General features: G+C 42.6%; 1 protein-coding gene across 1 annotated transcript in view; it reads right to left on the reverse strand.

The window, feature by feature from the left end:
- The window catches only part of LOC115201209 (glutamate dehydrogenase, mitochondrial), a 37,340-nt gene extending 33,804 nt beyond the window's left edge, over positions 1 to 3,536 (reverse strand). Inside the window, exon 1 of the mRNA XM_029764629.1 lies at positions 2,918 to 3,536. Coding sequence (XP_029620489.1) covers positions 2,918 to 3,305 — 388 coding nt within the window. The 5' untranslated portion in view covers positions 3,306 to 3,536. The remainder of the gene's footprint in view (positions 1 to 2,917) is intronic.
- Between the last annotated feature and the right edge of the window lie 11,082 nt (positions 3,537 to 14,618).

The following is a 14,618-nucleotide window of genomic DNA, read 5'->3' on the forward strand; positions in this document are numbered from 1 at the left end:
AAATGAGTCTCTGGGTTGGCTAGCTCTCACACACACACACACACACACACACACACACACACACACACACACACACACACACACACACACACACACACACAAAAAAACTGCCGTGTATGTTGTGTATACACACACAAAAATGAATGCAAACACAGGATACACACGAACAAACATACGCCCACACAGACAAACCCAATTGCCCAAGAGCACAAATTCACTACGAAGGGAGCCCATAGTGGGCTGCTAGTCACACAGTGGAAATGAGACCTACTCGAACAATAAAAACGTAATTAGGCCTAGACTGACTCAGACTCTGCACCACAGGCTCCCTCTTCCACTTCTGCTTGGAAATGAGAAGAAGATGTTAGAGATTTAGCAGAGTAAACGTCCTTTGACAGTGACATACTTCCTGAAACTCCCTAACACTGAATCACTCTTGCACATGCAGGCACAGTTCTGCAGTGTTCCAGCTAGAATATGTGAGGTTCTGCAACTATTGTAGTAGGACCAGGTACTCTGTAGAGAGCCTTGTGGGTTTGTTTGTTAGTCTGTGGTATCTGCAGCAGCAGCATTACAGCAACAGCCTTTGCACTTTGTCATTCACCTTGACCATCATATATAAGTCAGCAGGACCAAGGGTCTCTCAGCTTGATTATCAATCATTAAACCTGAAAATGAATAACAGCCATCAGCCCTTTACCCTCTCTAATCTCTACCCCATTGTTAGATAGGCCTAGGCCTACACAGAAAGCATCAACCCTTAACCCTCTACTTTATCCCCCACTTCTACACACACTGACTGTAACAGGCCTTTACCCCATCTTACGCCCATTTGGGGCAGCAGGTAGCCTAGTGGTTAGAACGTTGGGCCAGTAACCGAAAGGTTGCTGGATCGAATCCCTGAGCTGACATGGTAAAAATCTATCGTTCTGCCCCTGAACAAGGCAGTTAACCCACTGTTCCTAGGCCGTCATTGTAAATAAGAATTTGTTCTTAACTGACTTGCCTAGTTAAATAAAATGTTAAATACTTTTTTTTTTAAATCATCTAGCCTCACCATCAGTTATCTGTGTGCCAAATAACTGTGCTAACCCTCATTTGGTAGGGAAGTTAAAGTCTTCAGGTCCTAGTCAAGGTTATACAAGAGTGGTTAATTGAACCAGCTCTGTTAAAAAGCATACACTGACAGGACAACAATGTTGCTGGATCACACAGAAAGGGGGAACACAGAAACCATGAGAAGTGCAGTGGCAGCCAAACTCAGAACAAGGGGGAGAATGGAAAGTGTGACTAAGCTGCAGAAAAGAGTTTGAGGGAAGCATCTGCTCTGGTGGCATGTGACCGTGTGAGTTAAGCATGTGTGACGCACAGTGGTGATGCGTTGTGAAAGTGATTTCCATCATTAATCATCTATACACCACACCAAGTGTTCAAATATTCTGTCAGTCAGTGGGTGCACTTGATTCAGCTTGGGTAGGTGGTGAGCTGAATCAAGTAAGTAACGCTTAGTGAACACTCTTCCCTCCTCCTAGCACAATGCTGACGAATAGGAGCGCCTGGGTACATCACCACCCCTTCCCCTCCTTCACTCCACTCCTCTTCAAACAACTGTTTATCCCCCTCTCCCTCCCCCTCACTGTAACTCATCCTGGTCCTCACCACACAAAGCACCCACAATGCAGGGCTGCACCAGCCTACAATTCTCTGCCTTGAACCTTCAACCACATAGCCCCCATCCTTATACCACACACACACACACACACACACACACACACACACACACACACACACACACACACACACACACCCTGCAGCCTTGCCCTACCCCCCCAGCCCCTCCGCACACCTGACCTCTGCCTGAGCAGAGAGCACCATGCTGCTTCACTCACACACACCTATAGGCTGGGAGGGAATACCCACATCACTTGCCCTTCACTGTTGTGTTAGTGTGTGTGTGTTTGTTTGTTTGTGTGTGTGTGTGTGTGTGTGTGTGTGTGTGTGTGTGTGTGTGTGTGTGTGTGTGTGTGTGTGTGTGTGTGTGTGTGTGAGTCTACTATGTCCTGTTTCTGTTCCTAGACGGTTGATGTATGGGGCAGCTGGCAGCATGTGCTGAGAGTGGTAGAGGGGTGCCAGTGCAGGGCTTGCCCAGTGAAATGCCAAATGATCACATGATCAGCTTCTCTGGCCACCACATCTCAGCTAACACTAATTACACACACACACACACACACACACAATACAGTGTAACACCTGTGTTATAGCCAAAGATATTAACCCATCATTGGTTATTATTGCTAACTCTTGTCTATTAGTGCCTACACAAGGACTATGCCAGAGCTGGCTAGTCAACAAGTCAGTATAAAATGTTTGTATCTAGGTTCTAGTTACTGAGAGAATGCATTGATCAGAGCTCTGTTACAGTATAGAGCTATATTGGAAACCAGTAGTATGATTCGCTGATTAGCCCTGATAGCCCAGTGTCCTAGAGCTGATCAGGGGGCTATACTAGCTAGCCATGTCAGCTGGCTCCTGTTACTGTATGACAGCTAGCTCCAGGCAGTCTCACTAGGTGTGTGGGAAGGTCATTGATCCAGTGTTGCAGAGCTACACTCCCCGCATGGCATAGCCATGACAGGCAGAAAGCTAACGTTACACGCTGTCGAAATAACCATATTCCACATCCAGACCAGTGATGCTGTTAAATTAAGCCTATGTCAGAGACGTATCTTGCATTATCTGCTTCCCTTATAGCTAGCGTTAGCTAAAGAGAGAATCAGTGCAGTTGTTCTCACAGCTGAGTAATGGGATAGCTAAGTAGCTAGCTACCTAGCTAGCCTAGCAACAAGCTCGCTGTCAAACCGCACAACCACTTGAAGAAGAGTTGAGAACCAAGAAGCGGCGCTTGGCAGTATCTTACCCCCCTTGCAGGGCGTCCTGTGCTGGCTGTGCTGGGCGCGGTAGCCCTCCACTACCTCCCACTCTCCGTTGTCCCTCTTGATGGGGAAAGAGACGCTGAGGACGTGGTTGCAGGGCTTGATGATACGGAGAATCCCCTTCACTCGTTTCGTCTTCTGTTCGGGGGTCTCCCTGCTCTTTAGGTCCTCCACAAGCTTGTCCTCAACGATGGCGGCTCCGCGGTCGAAGAAACCCTCCACCATGCGAAAGAAGTTGGGGTCGTCGGGCTGCTCGCTATACTGTCGGACCCGCATTAGAGAGGCCGATGCCGGGAGAGCAGAGTCCACGCACCCCGAGGCCAGCGCACTGCCCGCCCCGCGGGATAACAACTCCCCGAAGTACCGGTACATGATTGGGCTGGTTGACTAACCGTTTAACGTTAAAATACAAACAAAAAATAACAACAGCTAAAGGGGGGTAGCTAGTTTGGTATCTATTAACAACAGGGAAAGAAAGAGAGGGATGGTTGGACGACACAGCAGTACTCCTTCCCTGTGTCTAGTATTCAGACTGAATGACGGTTGGAAGTGCGCGCCCGTTTGCTTTAAAAGGCAGCGCTAACCAACGAGGCGAGGACTACTCCGAGACCGCGACGCACGCGGAAGAGGAGAGCACAGCTCTGTGAAGGAGGTTCATTTAGCGGTGAGCGTCCACACGGAAACAAAGCGCGCTCCCGTGTATGTGTCCCTTTGATACAGTATGCTGCCTGATGTCAAATGTTTATTGTGTAAGTGTGATATATATATGATATATAGCCTACATACTGTAAGATAGATGCAGCTACTGAATCTCCCAATGAGAAAATTGTGGAGTTATTCTGATGGGATCCTGAGAAGTTCATTTTGTGGTATTCTAGATCGCTATTCGGCTCCCGAGTGGCGCAGCGATCTAAGGGATTGCATCTCAGTGCTTGAGGTGTCACTACAGACACCCTGGTTCGATTCCAGGCTGTATCACAACCAGCTGTGATTGGGAGCCCCATAGGGCGGTGCTCAATTGGCCCAGCATCATCCGGGTTTGGCCAGTGTAGGCCGTCATTGTAAATAAGTATTTTTTCTTATCTGACTTGCCTAGTTAAATAAAGGTTAAAAAAAAAGCCACCTCTGAAAGTCTGACTGGAAAAGAAATCTCTGAATGTTTTTTACAAAGCACTTATTTTAGTAAGAAAGACAAAGAATGTGGGCCTATGAGTGTGACACACGCATAAGGTTGAAATTGTTATTCCATCAAAGTTTCCCCTATATTATGAAAGATAAGATAATCTCTTTAATACACTGGTCTGTTACAGATTCTCTCTCTTTCTCTGTCAAATCACATAGTGAGAACATCCGTTATAACAGATCAGATGTATAACTGATAGTAGCCCACTACTCCAAAACGTGCACCCAGGCCCGAGTATGGGAAACCCTGCTATAAAGAACCCTTTCCTAAGATGATATAAACAACCATAAAAATGGTTCTATATAGCACCAAAAAAGGGTTCCACTATGGTTACAACCGTTTTTTACGTTTTTTTATAGAACCTTTATGGAGAAAGATTCTTTATAGAACCATTCTCAATCTCAAACGTTCTTTGTAGAACCATACTGTGCTTTTTATTTAATAGACATATTGTATGATTAAAATTCCATAGGTTTTATTAATGTAAATGTACATCTGCTAGTTTCGATGTGTGCTATGTTGAAGGTTTTAATTTTGAGTGATAGAACCAACAGGAATCACAGAGCAATGTCATTCTAAATTTGGGTTGGATAATTAATTGGGCTTTAATTATGATTTCTCTGACCTATTCCCTATTCCTGACTACATCTCTGATAATGAGGACCCCAATCCTGAGCACAAGGACGCAGATGTGTAGCTCATGTTCAACACTGTGTGTATAAAGTGCCCAGGAAGGGTTCTAAACGAGATGTGTGTGATTTTATTTGTATGTTCCATTTCCTGTTCCAGATTGACTGTGTTTTGATAAGGAAGGTATAAAACTCAGAAACCCAAAGGAAGGCTGTTTACCATGGATGAAATGTCCGGCACCAGAAGGATGTATTTTGTTTGTTTAAATGTAATGCTTGTACCCTTACATTTATATATAAGAAAGATGGGAATATCTTAAGGAATGTGAAGGAAAAATGTGAGGGAAATATTCTCTGTTTGCAGGATCAATTAGACGTACCTATATAATTATTTGTCGCTTTATAATAGGAGCTTAGTATAGGAGCATCTGATGGTAAGAGCTCTCTGCTTAAAGGAGTTAAGAAGGCATATTGCTGTGCACATACAAGATAGTTTCACCACTTCCCCTGCCTCAGGGTTGGTTCCTCTCTTCCACGTTCACTCCCCGCAGCTGGTCTAGGCGTGTAGTCAAGGACATGGGGCAACTGCGGGATAGAGATGACTTGAGGGACAGAACAACCTGTTATTGTTTCCAAACATCTTTGCTTCATTTCCACAACAGTTCACTGAAACACCTCGGAACACAGACAACCCAGGTTCAAACCTCGTCAGTCACACATCACTACATGATGATGCATCAGTCCTAGAGCTGTGTGTGTCTCCTAAGTACAATCTATGTCCCACTATAACAGAGGTGTTCTATTAGTTGAAGTTTGGGTTAGGTTTCTCTCAGCGGATCATTTACATTTACATTTACGTCATTTAGCAGACACTCTTATCCAGAGCGACTTACAAACTACTATGCCGCTTCCATCCAGCCACCATGCCCTGTAAACAACAACGCAGTAACAATTGATCTGAGGATAATTTACACCTATTAGCCAGCAGTCATCCAACACCTGCTGATGCTCTGGGTGCAGCGCAAACATCTACAGTGGCTTCCTCTATTCTTTTCCTCTCCCTCATTGCAATTGTCTACAATGACTTCCTCTCACCCCCTCCTCACCTCATATATCCCTTTCATCTGGCCATGACGACAACACATCAGAACAGTACCGAGGACAGTGGTGTGGAGGATGACTACGATGTTTGCTTTCACTAGTCCAGGTATTTCACATCAGTTCAGGTGCAGGGAAGGAGGAAAATAAGCGTCATTAGATTATTGAGACCAGGAGTGTCTCTGTAGATAGAGGGGCGGGTCTGAAATACAGTGTATTCGGAAAGTATTCAGACCCCTTCACTTTTGCCACATTTTATGTTACAGCCTTATCCTAAAATGTATTAAATACATGTTTTCCTCATCAACCTACCCACACACACACACACAATACCCCATAATGACAAAGTGACAACAGGTTTTCAGAAATGTTTGCAGATTAAAAAATAAATAAATACAGAATTACCTTATTTCCAAAAGTATTCAGACACTTTGCTATGAGACAGAAAATTGAGCTCAGGTGCATCCTGTTTCCATTGATCATCTTTGAGATGTTTCTACAACTTGATTGGAGTCCACCTGTGGTAAATTCAATTGATTGGACATCATTTGGAAAGGCACACACCTGTTGACAGGTCATGTCAGAGCAAAAACCAAGCCATGAGGTCGAAGGAATTGAACTTCGACCTCATGGGGAAGGGTACCAAAATAATTCTGCAGCATTGAAAGTCACCAAGAACACAGTGGCCTCCATCATTCTTAAAATGGAAGAAGTTTGGAACCACCAAGACTCTTCCTAGAGCTGGCCGCCTGGCCAAACTGAGCAATCGGGGGAGAAGGGCCTTGGTCAGGGAGGTGACCAAGAACCCAATGGTCTCTCTGACAGAGCTCCAGAGTTCCTCTGTGGAGATGGGAGAACCTTCCAGAAGGACAATGCAATGGGAATTTTAATGTTTGTGCTTATAACTCATTTCTGTGTTCTATTCATGTGCTTTTGTACAAACCAATTTCTGTGTTCCTGCAAGTGGTTGATTGATCAAATCCTCCTCTTATTAGTAGCTGCAATTTGGCAGTACGACCAGACCTTGTTTTGAAAATAAACAAAAGATCTCAGTTTCAAGGTCTCAACTTAGAGAGGAGAAGCCTTGTAAAGTGTTGGTCGGTCACATGAATGAAACAAAACGGTAATTATTAATTAATTATGCAAAAATAACTTGTCTGTGCAGACAACTGCTGGGCAGACAACTGCCCAGGCAGAGCTTCTGATTGACATGTGTACTATGGTGCATTGAGTTGGTTGGAACCTCTCCAGCGCATTGACAATAAACAATGATTCATTTAAGATTGATTTGGAGTGTCCCTGTGCAAGAATTTTCACAACAACATCTCTGCAGCACTCCACCAATCAGTCAGACCTTTATGGCAGAGTGGCCAGATGGAAGCCACTCCTCAGTAAAAGACACATGACAGCCCACTTGGAGTTTTCCAAAAGGCACCTAAAGGACTCTCAGACCATGAGAAACAAGATTCTCTGGTCTGATGAAACCAAGATTGAACTCTTTGGCTTGAATGGTCCTAGTCAGGATCGATGGAAAGATGAACAGAGCAAAGTACAGAAAGATCCTTGATGAAAACCTGCTCCAGAGCACTTAGGACTTCAGACTGGGGTGAAGGTTCACCTTCCAACAGGACAATGACCCTAAGCACACAGCTAAGACAACGCAAGAGTGGCTTCGGGACAAGTCTGTGAATGTCTTTGAGTGGCCCAGCCAGAGACCGAACTTGAACCCGATCAAACATCTCTGGAGGGACCTGAAACTAGCAGTGCAGCGACGCTCCCCATCCAACCTGACAGAGCTTGAGAGGATCTGCAAAGAAGAATGGGAGAAACTTCCCAAATACAAGTGTTCCAAGCTTGTAGCGTCACACCCAAGAAAACTCGCGGCTATAATTGCTGCCAAAGGTGCTTCAACACAGTACTGAGTAAAGGGTCTGAATACTTATGTAAATGTGATATTTCAGTTTTTTTTATTTTTAATACATTTGCTAAAATAAAATAAACTTTTTGCTTTGTCATTATGGGGTATGGTGTGTAAATTGATGAGGGAAAAAAACGATTTAATCAATTTTAGAGCAAGGCTTTAATGTAAAAAAATGTGAGGGGTCTGGGGTCTGAATACTTTCCGAATGCACTGTATATCAGTGACGCAATGTCACCGCTGTGTGACTGTCACTGCTGTGTGCATGTGTGTGTGTGTGTGTGTGTGTGTGTGTGTGTGTGTGTGTGTGTGTGTGTGTGTGTGTGTGTGTGTGTGTGTGTGTGTGTGTGTTTTCATACACCTAACCAACTATCATTGTTACACTAGCAGCGACATGTTAGATGAAATACGCCAGATATTGAGATGAATATTAAATAGTCTTTATTGAGGCCTACTGTAGTAGCATGGTCACCTGCTGTGGGGGGAGGTGATCATTTTGGAAATGTGTTGCTCTTTTGCAGTGGTGGAAAGTACTTAAGTAGTACTTTAAAGTATTTTTACTTAAGTAGTTTTTTTGGGGTATCTGTACTTTACTACTTATATTGTTGACAACTTTTACTTTACTACATTCCTAAAGAAAATTATGTACTTTTTACTCCTTACATTTTCCCTGGCACCCAAAAGTACTAGTTACATTTTGAATGCTTAGCAGGACAGGAAAAGGGTCTAATTCACACACTTATCAAGAGAACATCCCTGGTCATCCCTAATGCCTCTGATTTGGCAGACTCACTAAACACAAATGCTTAGTTTGTAAATAATGTCTGACTGTTGAAGTCTGCCCCTGGCTGTCTGTAAATAAAATATAGCTATCTGGTTTGCTTAATATACTTCTACTTTTGATACTTAAGTATATTTTAGCGATTACATTTACTTTTAATACTTAAGTCAATTTTAAACCCAATAGTATTAGACTTTTACTCAAGTAGTATTTTACTGGGTGACTTTCTATTAAGGTATCTTTACTTTTACTCAAGTATAACAATTGGGTACTTTTTCCACCACTGCTCTTTTGACGGCTACATGGAGCAGGCCTTTGCTGAGTACGCTTGGATAGCCTCGGGTGTTGGTGCAAGCTGCTGGTGCTCATATTTGGCAGTCTCGTCCACATACATAAGTTCGCAGTGCGTGGCCTCCCGATTGCGGGCCTGACAAAAACTAGGGCAAAGCAATTGGCTAGGTACTGCTCTGTTTCAGTTGTCGTGGGCAGCCTAGCTGTTAGGAGAAGGAGGTGCTTTCTGTACCCTTGAGTGCCATGAATACAGGGACCTTTAAAATGTTTGGATCCTTTTTTTGTAAATTTAATTGGTGGATTCAAATAAAGTTTTAAAAATGTGTGTGTGTGTGTGTGTGTGTAGGAAGGTTGAGAGGTGAACAGTTGAAAAGGTTCCAACAAGAAAATTCCAATCGTATGTCTCTCTACAGGAAGCTGTGGTTGCTGTGGTTTTGTCTCGTGTTCGTTGTCCTTAGCTTATGCCTGCCCATACCATAACCCCACCGCCACTACGGGGCACTCTGTTCACAACGTTGACATCAGCAAACCGCTTGCCTACACAACGCTGTACACGTGGTCTACGGTTGTGAAGCCGGTTGGACGTGCTACCAAATTCTCTTAAACTAAATTGCAGGTAGCTTATGGTAGAGAAACTAACATTAAACTCCCTGGCAACAGCTCTGGTGGACATTCCTGCAGTCAGCATGCCAATTGCACACTCCCTCAATTGGCATGCACATCTGTGGTATTGTGTTGTGTGACAAAACTGCACATTTTAGAGTGGGCTTTTATTGTCCTCAGCACAAGGTGCACCTGTGTAATGATCATGCTGTTTAATCAGCTTCTTGATATGCCACACCTGTCAGGTGGATGGATTATCTTGGCAAATGAGAAACGCTCACTAACAGGGATGTAAACAAATTTGTGCACAACATTTGAGAGAAATAAGCTTTTTGTGAGTGTGGAACATTATTGAGACCCTTCATTTCAGCTCATAAAACATGGGACCAACACTTTACATGTTGCGTTTATATTTTTGTTCAGTGTAAAATCCTTAAAAAAAAGTATTATTATTAACCCCTCCACCACCCCCTGTCACGCCCTGATCTGTTTCACCTGTCTTTGTGATTGTCTCCACACACCTGCAGGTGTCACCTGCCTGTGCCATCAAACCCCTACAACTCATCCAGAACGCCGCAGCCCGTCTGGTGTTCAACCTTCCCAAGTTCTCTCACGTCACCCCGCTCCTCCGCACACTCTACTGGCTTCCAGTTGAAGCTCGCATCTGCTACAAGACCATAGTGCTTGCCTACGGAGCTGTGAGGGGAACGGCACCTCCGTACCTTCAGGCTCTGATCAGTCCCTACACCCAAAGAAGGGCACTGCGTTCATCCACCTCTGGCCTGCTCGCCTCCCTACCTCTGCAGAAGCACAGTTCCCGCTCAGCTCAGTCAAAACTGTTCGCTGCTCTGGCACCCCAATGGTGGAACAAGCTCCCTCACGACGCCAGGACAGCGGAGTCAATCACCACCTTCCGGAGACACCTGAAACCCCACCTCTTTAAGGAATACCTGGGATAGGATTAAGTAATCCTTCTACCCCCCTACCCTCCCCCCAAAAAAGATAGAGATGTACTATTGTAAAGTGGTTGTTCCACTGGATATCATAAGATGAATGCACCAATTAGTAAGTCGCTCTGGATAAGAGCGTCTGCTAAATGACGTAAATGTAAATGTAAATGTTTTCCTCATTAGTCCCTGGGTACTTATTCCTGTTTGTCTGTTGCCAGCTTGTCTTGTCAACCAGTGTGTTAGTTCCTTGCTCCTGGTTTTCTCTTTTCTCTGTTTTTGCTAGTCCTCCCGGTTTTGACCCTTGCGTGCCTTGACGCTGAACCGCCTGCCTGACCATACTGCCTGCCCTGACCTCAAGCCTGCCATTCTGTTCCTCCTGGACTCTGACCTTGTTATGATCATATGCCTGTCCACGAAAATTCTCTTGCCTGCCCCTTGGATTATAATAATAAAACTCGAACCATCTGGGTCTCGCCCGGTGCCCTTATCCCCCCTCTTCGGAGGACAAATATCTATGTTTTTTACAGCTTTTTTGCTACATATGCAAACACATTTTACATACACAGTAGTTTTATATAAAGCAGTCACATAACAATAATACGTTACCAAACATAAGCTCTTTAATCCCAACCCTCAGCCACTCTCAGCCCATCCCACCTATCACCATAGACCACCCTCGTTTGGTTTCCATGTGCCATATATTTTTCAATTGTGCTGTGATGTTTTACAAAACTTTTGAACCTTTCTAGTCATATATTATCCACAGATTGTGAGCTAAAGATAATAAATAACTCAAAGGTTGACTGATTATGGCTTTCCAAATACCCCAACACTGCTATTTGTAAGGTTAATTTTAACTGCATGTTGTGATTTTTTAACCATCCCTGAACCTGTGACCAGAAACAAGCTAAATAGGTGCAATACCAGAATACATGATCTATTGATTCTGTCTCTTTACAGCAAAATCTACAGAGCTGAGACTGTCGTATGACCTATATAAACTCAGCAAAAAAAGAAACAACCCTTTTTCAGGACCCTGTCTTTCAAAGATAATTTGTAAAAATAGAAATAACTTCACAGATCTTCATTGTAAAGGGTTTAAACTCTGTTTCCCATGCTTGTTCAATGAACCATAAACAATTATTGAACATGCACCTGTGGAACGGTCGTTAAGACACTAACAGATTACAGACGGTGGGCAATTAAGGTCACAGTTATGAAAACTTAGGACACAAAAGAGGCCTTTCTACTGACTCTGAAAAACACCAAAAGAAAGATGCCCAGGGTCCCTGCTCATTTGCGTGAACATGCCTTAGGCATGCTGCAAGGAGGCATGAGGACTGCAGATGTGGCCAGGGCAATCAATTGTAATGTCCGTACTGTTAGACGCCTAAGACAGTGCTACAGGGAGACAGGACAGACAGCTGATTGTCCTCGCAGTGGCAGACCACATGTAAAAACACCTGCACAGTATCGGTACATCCGAACATCACACCTGCGGGACAGGTACAGGATGGCAACAACAACTGCCCGAGTTACACCAGAAACGCACAATCCCTCCATCAGTGCTCAGACTGTCCGCAATAGGCTGAGAGAGGCTGGACTGAGGGCTTGTAGGCCTGTTGTAAGGCAGGTCCTCACCAGACATCACCGGCAACAACATCGCCTATAGGCACAAACCCACCGTCGCTGGACCAGACAGGACTGGCAAAAAGTGCTCTTCACTGACGAGTCCCAGTTTTGTCTCACCAGGGGTGATGGTCGGATTCGTGTTTATCGTCGAAGGAATGAGTGTTACACCGAGGCCTGTACTCTGGAGCGGGATTGATTTGGAAGTGGAGGGTCCGTCATGGTCTGGGGCGGTGTGTCACAGCATCATTGGACTGAGCTTGTTGTCATTGCAGGCAATCTCAATGCTCTGCATTACAGGGAAGACATCCTCCTCCCTCATGTGGTACCCTTCCTGCAGGCTCATCCTGACATGACCCTCCAGCATGGCAATGCCACCAGCCATACTGCTCGTCCTCTGCGTCACGGTTTGTTGTTTTGTCATTAAGTATATTTATGTATTGCATAGTTTCACAGTGTTAATAAAATGTGGAACGACACACACGCCGCACTTTGGTCCGCTCATTCCTACGACAACCATGACATACACATGTTAAGTTTGCTGAAAATAAATGCAGTTGACAGTGAGAGGAAGTTTCTTTTTTTGCTGAGTTTATATATATATATATATATATATATATATATATATATATATATATATATATATATATATATTTATATATTTATATATATATATAGCATTCTGTTGGTGGCAAGAATTTTACATAATTTAAATTGAAAAACTCTAAGTGTTGAATCAAGTGTAGTTTTTTTGTACCAGTTCATAAACCATGTGCCATGGAATTGGATTTTGCAACCTGTATGGCGCAGCTGTCAACATTTTTGTCCTCAGATTAAACTGGTATATTTTTCTATTTATACCAATTCCTTTCAGCCAATTTGTATCTTTAATATATGGCAGGCAAACAAGTTCCCTACCTTCTCACTTTTCCAGTTGCCTCCTCCATTTTTGTGTTAGTGCTGCAATCAGTTGGTTGTAAATTTGGATTAAGCAGATTTTCCCATATATTTTAATTTGTACTCATAATATCATTAATAAATAATGCAATTTGTTTTTAAAAAATTCACAAAGAATGTTTTTTTTATTAATCAATATATTTTAGTTTAACCATAACATTAGTTCTCTTTTCTGGAGGATAAAATTGAAATTGTAATCAGCTTTGTATGTGTCACGTCCTGACCATAGAGAGCTCTTATTTTCTATGGTAGAGTAGGTCAGGGGGTGACTGGGGGGGGTTATTCTAGTTTTATTTTTCTATGTTGTTTGGTTCTAGTTTCTGTTTTTCTATGTTGGGGATTTTGGATGATCCCCAATTAGAGGCAGCTGGTCATCGTTGCCTCTAATTGGGGATCATATTTAAGAAGTTGTTTTTCCCACCTTTGTTTGTGGGAGATTATTTTGAGTTAGTGCATGTTGCACCTCTGTCGTCACGGTTTGTTGTTTTTGTTTATTGTTTATTGTATGTCTTGCATAGTTTCACATTATAAAATAATATGTGGAACGATATTCACGCTGCGCCTTGGTCCGTTCCTACACACAATCGTGACAGTATGGCTTGTTTAAGAAAGTGTGATACTTCAAACAAAATTTCATTTTCAATTAGTCGGAAATAAGAAGTTGTAATCTGTATGAAGGCAAAAAGGCCATTTTTGAACAAAGGATGAGCCTTTCTTAATAATCTACTGGAGAACCATTTTGGGTTTAAGTATAATTTATGAGTGAAGCTTTTAGTGAGAGGTTTAAAGCGTTAATATTTAATAATTTTAGCCCCCCCAAACTCATATTCATTATAAAAATAGGCACATTTAATTTTGTCTTGCTTAGCATTCCAAATAAAATGAAATATTTTTTGCTCATATGATTTAAAAAAACAAGTCATCTGTTGTAGGCAGTGTCATTAGTAAGTATGTAAACTGTGATAGGACCAAAGAGTTAATGTGATTTTTCCATAAATACAGTATTTACCTCTCCATGGTTGCAGAATCTTATTTTTCTTTCTATTGAAATTAATTGTAAGTTAATTTATATTTTTTGAGATGTGAATATCAAGTATGTCTACTTCACCATCTGCCCATTTTATTGGTAAACAACAAGGTAGTGTAAACACTGTATTTTTTTAATGATCCAATACATAATATGGTACACTTGTCATAATTAGGTTTTAATCCAGAGAGGCTAGAAAAGTGACCAAGATCTTCAATGAGACTGTGCATGGATCCAGATTGCGGACTTAAGAAAAAACTGGACGGCATACATTGACACTTGTTTTTATCCCCTGGATTTCTAACCCCTTGATGTTCTTGTTGGATCAAATTTTTATAGCTAGTATTTCAATGGCCATAATAAGTACAGTTGAAGTCAGAAGTTTACATACACCTTAGCCAAATACATTTAAACTCAATTTTTCACAATTCCTGACATTTAATTCTGGTAAAAATTCCCTGTCTTAGGTCAGTTAGGATCACCACTTTATTTTAAGAATGTGAAATGTCAGAATAATAGTAGAGAGAATGATTTATTTCAGCTTTTATTTCTTTCATCACATTCCCAGTGGGTTAGAAGTTTACACACACTCAATTAGTATTTGGTAGCATTGCCTTTA

This window comes from Salmo trutta, chromosome 10 (genome assembly GCF_901001165.1).
Source record: "Salmo trutta chromosome 10, fSalTru1.1, whole genome shotgun sequence".
In the NCBI taxonomy this organism is placed as follows: domain Eukaryota; kingdom Metazoa; phylum Chordata; class Actinopteri; order Salmoniformes; family Salmonidae; genus Salmo; species Salmo trutta.